A 5876-nucleotide genomic window follows, 5' to 3' on the forward strand; every position below is an offset into this window, starting at 1 on the left:
AACATAAGTGATGGTGACATAAGTGATGGTAACATAAGTGATGGGTGATGGTGACATAAGTGATGGTAACATAAGTGATGGTGACATAAGTGATGGTGACATAAGTGATGGTGACATAAGTGATGTGACATAAGTGATGGTGACATAAGTGATGGTGACATAAGTGATGGTGACAAGTGATGGTGACACAAGTGATGGTAACATAAGTGATGGTGACATGATGGTGATGGTGTCATAAGTGATGGTGACATGATGGTGATGGTGACATAATTGATGGTGATATAAGTGATGATGACATTATGGTGATGGTGACATAAGTGATGATGACATTATGGTGATGGTAACAAAAGTGATGGTGACATGATGGTGATGGTGACATAAGTGATGGTGACATAATGGTGACACGGGGGTGATGGTGACAAGTGATGGTGACACAAGTGATGGTAACATAAGTGATGGTGACACATGTGATGGTGACACAAGTGATGGTAACATAAGTGATGGTGACATGATGGCGATGGTGACATAAGTGATGGTGACATAATTGATGGTGACATAAGTGATGATGACATTATGGTGATGGTGACATAAGTGATGATGACATTATGGTGATGGTAACAAAAGTGATGGTGACATGATGGTGAGGTGACATAAGTGATGGTGACATGATGGTGATGGTGACATAAGTGATGGTGACATAAGTGATGATGACATGATGGTGATGGTGACATGATGGTGATGGTGACATGATGGTGATGGTGACATGATGGTGATGGTGACATAAGTGATGATGACATTATGGTGATGGTAACAAAAGTGATGGTGACATGATGGTGATAGTGACATAAGTGATGGTGACATAAGTGATGGTAACATGGTGGTGATGGTGACATAAGTGATGGTGACATTATGGTGATGGTAACATAAGTGATGGTGACATAAGTGATGACATTATGGTGATGGTAACATAAGTGATGGTGACATAAGTGATGATGACATGATGGTGATGGTGACATGATGGTGATGGTGACATGATGGTGATGGTGACATGATGGTGATGGTGACACAAGCGATGGTAACATAAGTGATGGTGACATGATGGTGATGTGATGGTGAACATAATGGTGACATAAGTGATGGTGACATGATGGTGATGGTGACATAAGTGATGATGACATAGGTGATGGTAACATAAGTGATGGTGACATATGGTGATGGTGACATAAGTGATGGTAACATAAGTGATGGTGACATAAGTGATGGTACATAAGTACATAAGTGATGGTGACATAAGTGATGGTAACATAAGTGATGGTGACATAAGTGACATGGTGACATAAGTGATGGTGACATATGGTGATGGTGATGGGTGATGGTGACAAGTGATGGTGAGTGATGGTGACATAAGTGATGGTGACATGATGGTGATGGTGACAAATTGATGGTGACATGATGGTGACATAAATGGATGCCATGATGGTGATGGTGACATAGAGTGATGGTGACGTGGTGATGGTGACATGTGAGTGATGTGACATATGGTGATGGTGACATAAGTGATGGTGACATTAGTGATGGTGACATGATGGTAACATAAGTGATGGTGACATGGTGATGGTGACATAAGTGATGGTGACATGATGGTGATGGTGACATAAGTGATGGTGACAAGTGATGGTGGCATTAGTGATGGTGACATGATGGTGACATAAGTGATGGTGGCATAAGTGATGGTGACATGATGGTGATGGTGACATAAGTGATGGTGACATAAGTGATGGTGACATTAGTGATGGTGACATGATGGTAACATAAGTGATGGTGACATGGTGATGGTGACATAAGTGATGGTGACATGGTGATGGTGACATGATGGTAACATAAGTGATGGTGACATGGTGATGGTGACATAAGTGATGGTGACATGATGGTGATGGTGACATAAGTGATGGTGACATAAGTGATGGTGGCATTAGTGATGGTGACATGATGGTGACATAAGTGATGGTGGCATAAGTGATGGTGACATGATGGTGATGGTGACATAAGTGATGGTGACATAAGTGATGGTGACATTAGTGATGGTGACATGATGGTAACATAAGTGATGGTGACATAAGTGATGGTGACATTAGTGATGTTGACATGATGGTAACATAAGTGATGGTGACATGGTGATGGTGACATAAGTGATGGTGACATGGTGATGGTACAGTGAACTAGATGGTCAACACAACACCACAGTCAACCACAGTCACCTCCCTGATGTTACTGTGGTTGGCTGCTGCCTTCACCACCTCCAGCCCGCTCTCCACCTGACCAAACACCACAGGGAAACTAAGAGAGCGGTGGTCCCTGGTGAAGATGATGAACTGTGCACCCCGGGCATCATCATCATAACACCACCTCACATCCCCCGCACTCCCTGACCCGCGGTAATCACCCTGGAGGTCAGGCAGTAGTGAGGCTCCTCCCCTCCCATCATTATACTGGTAGTCTCCACCCAGCACATACTCCCTCTCACTACCCTTGTTACACACCTCCAGTAAGTTTGTGTTGGCGTAGGTGTGGCCCCGCTGGCCCGTACACAACAACGTAAATTGTCTGCCGAGCGGAGTGTCGGGGCTAAGCCGGATGTGGACCCGGCCTCTTGTTGACCCGGCCCAGCCCAGGTCAAGAAATACCAGGGTGGAGGAACAGTCCAGGGCGCCCACAACGTCGGTGAACTGCACACACAAAAATAATGATCTTATAAATGTAAAATTGAACAAATTAACATCAAGTTATTTAAATGAATCATGTGTTCATTATTATTGTCATATAATAAAAATTGGTAATAATTAGAGAGTGTGAAATAAAGTAACCTGGATGGTGTGGGCGTGGAGGGGGGCGGGCTGGCTCTGGAGTGTGTGCAGGTAGAGCCGCCCATCCTGTGTAGTTATCCTGGAGGAGCGGAGGCCGTGTTGGTCTTGGTGGACAGCGTACACCCGGCCAGCCTCCAACACCTGCCTCTTGACACCCTCAGTCATCCTGCCCAGATCATCAACCTGTGGACAGTACCACGGCCATTAGCCTTACCGAGTAATAATTACTGGTTGGACGACGACGACGACGACGACGACGACGACGACGACGACGACGACGACGACAACAACAACAACAACAATAAAAATAATAATAAAAAATAATAATAATTATAATGATAATGATAATAATAATAATAATAATAATAATAATAATAATAAAAAATAATAATAATAATAATAAATAAAAAATAATAGTAATAATAATAATAATAAAATAATAATTATTATAATGATAATAAAATAAATAATAATAATAATATAATAATGAAGGCAGACCAAGGAGCCATTTGTTGGTTTATGAAGGCACGAACCCATTTGTTGGTTTTATAATGGCACGACCAAGGGCCATTTGTTGGTTGAGCTGGAAAGGGCCATTTGTTGGTTTATGAAGGTACGACCAAGAGCCATTTGTTGGTTTATAAAGGCACGACCAAGGCCATTTGTTGGTTTATGAAGGTACGACCAAGGAGCCATTTGTTGGTTTATAAAGGCACGACCAAGAGCCATTTGTTGGTTTATGAAGGCGACCAAGGAGCCATTTGTTGGTTTATGAAGGCACGACCAAGGCCATTTGTTTTATGAAGGCACGACAAAGAGCCACTTGTTGTTGGTTTTATGAAGGCAGCCAAGGAGCCATTTGTTGGTTTATAATGGCACGACCCAGAGCCATTTGTTGGTTTATGAAGGTACGACCAAGGAGCCATTTGTTGGTTTATAAAGGCGTAGAACCATTTGTTGGTTTATGAAGGTACGACCAAGGATATTATTTGGTTTATAAAACGACCAAGGAGCCATTTGTTGGTTTATGGAAGGACGACCAAGGCATTTGTTGGTTTATGAAGGCACGACCAGAGGCCCATTTGTTTGTTTATGAAGGCGACAAAGGCCACTTGTTGGTTTATGAAGGCACGACCAAGGAGCCATTTGTTGGTTTATAATGGCGACAAGAGCCCATTGTTGGTTTATGAAGGTACGACCAAGGAGCCATTTGTTGGTTTATATAAGGCACGACCGGGGCCATTTGTTGGTTTATGAAGGTACGACCAAGGGCCATTTGTTGTTTATAAAGGCGACCAAGGAGCCATTTGTTGGTTTTATGAAGGAACGACCAAGGCCATTGTTTGGTTTATGAAGGCGACCAAGGCCATTTGTTTTGTTTATGAAGGCACGACAAAGGAGCCACTTGTTGGTTTATGAAACCAAGGGCCATTTGTTGGTTTATAATGGCACACCAAGGAGCCATTTGTTGGTTTATGAAGGCACGACCAAGGGCCATTTGTTGATTTATGAAGGAACAACCAAGGAGCCATTTGTTGGTTATGAAGGCATGACCAAAGTGTGTTGGTTTATAATGGCACACCAAGGCCATTTGTTGGTTTATAATGGCACGACCAAAGGCCATTTGTTGTTGGTTTTATAACGACCAAAGAGCCATTGTTGGTTTATGGAAGGAGAACAACAAGGGGCCATTTGTTGGTTATGAAGGCACGACCAGGAGCCATGTGTTGGTTTATAACGGCGACCAAGGAGCCATTTGTTGGTTTATGAAGGCACGACAAGGAGCGCATTTGTTGGTTTTATGAAGGAACGACCAAGGAGCCATTTGTTGGTTTATGAAGGCACGACCAACACCCATACACAGCATAGCATTGTTACCTGATGGCTTTGGTAACACGTCCGCTCGCAGTTCATTACACCGAACATAGATGTTATACAGCGAAAATTGACTGTTTGCTGTCTTTACTGTAAATTGTTGATAGTGAATACTTTCATCATTGTGAGTTTTAATCCATTTACAGACCAGACCATTCTTTACATATGTGAGCAGGCCACTTCCTGCTCCACTATTATATGCTGTAAACCCAGCTATCCTGGGTGCAACTTTCTTCTGGGTGCTGGACGTGTAAGGTTCTTGTAAGCCAATTACATCAATGTCAAAAACTTTAACAAACCATTGTAGATCATTAATTCTGCGATTAACACTCCGGATGTTCCATGAAATGAACCTAAGCGTTCGTGTTACTTTTCCCACCTTGAATTTAACGTAGAGAGTTGCACGCTGGCTTCATAGATCAGCCTGACCAATAAGCTGACCCTTCCAATTTCTGTACCTCTGGATTTCCTGATAATGTTCTTCACAGCCCTTATTCCAGTAGGATTTTTATACGCGGGTTCCTTCATCAGTCCCGCGAGATCCTCCTCCGTAAACAATGGAAAACTTACAGGGTCATGAACAGTCTGCAGACCTGGGACTATTATAGAGACCACACTGGCAGTCTGGGGCTCATTCTCCCCATCCATGCTACCATCACTATCGGTCTCGCTCTGGCTACTCACCCTCAAGTTGGCATCATTATGAGAGGAGGCACGAGCTCCTTCAGAAGATCCACTAACACTATCACTGTCATTGTTCACTGGTTCACTTACTTGGCAGGCTTTAACCTGACCTGGAATGGCTAACGAAGGAGAGTCACTGTGCCTGTTGACTTCAGGTGGTGGAGGCGATCCGGCCGCATTGGCATCATTGAGTGGGACTGCTATTGTGGATGGAGGCGACCTCCCAGGACAACTGGGGTGCAAGGCCGTCACACCCTCCTCCCTGGACCTGGGACACTGCCCCCTGGGTGGGGAGGTGTCGCTGTTGATTTCAGGTGCTGGAGGCGACCCCGCAGTGTTGCTGTTGGCATCACTGAGTGGGACCGCTTTTGTGGGTGGAGGCGGGCTCCCAGGGCAACCTGGATGCCAGGCCGTCACACCCTCCTCCCTGCACCTGTAACACTGCCTCCTGGG

General features: G+C 44.2%; 1 protein-coding gene across 1 annotated transcript; it reads right to left on the bottom strand.

The window, feature by feature from the left end:
* Window positions 1-2171: 2171 nt before the first annotated feature.
* Window positions 2172-3047, bottom strand: LOC121855333 (peptidyl-prolyl cis-trans isomerase CYP18-4-like; the record flags this gene model as incomplete). Its single annotated transcript, XM_042350227.1, is given in 2 exon segments — window positions 2172-2726; window positions 2865-3047. Coding segments are annotated over 2 exon segments (672 nt in total). The 3' UTR covers window positions 2172-2219.
* Window positions 3048-5876: the final 2829 nt, after the last annotated feature.

This window comes from Homarus americanus, unplaced genomic scaffold (genome assembly GCF_018991925.1).
Source record: "Homarus americanus isolate GMGI-L3 unplaced genomic scaffold, GMGI_Hamer_2.0 scaffold49430, whole genome shotgun sequence".
In the NCBI taxonomy this organism is placed as follows: domain Eukaryota; kingdom Metazoa; phylum Arthropoda; class Malacostraca; order Decapoda; family Nephropidae; genus Homarus; species Homarus americanus.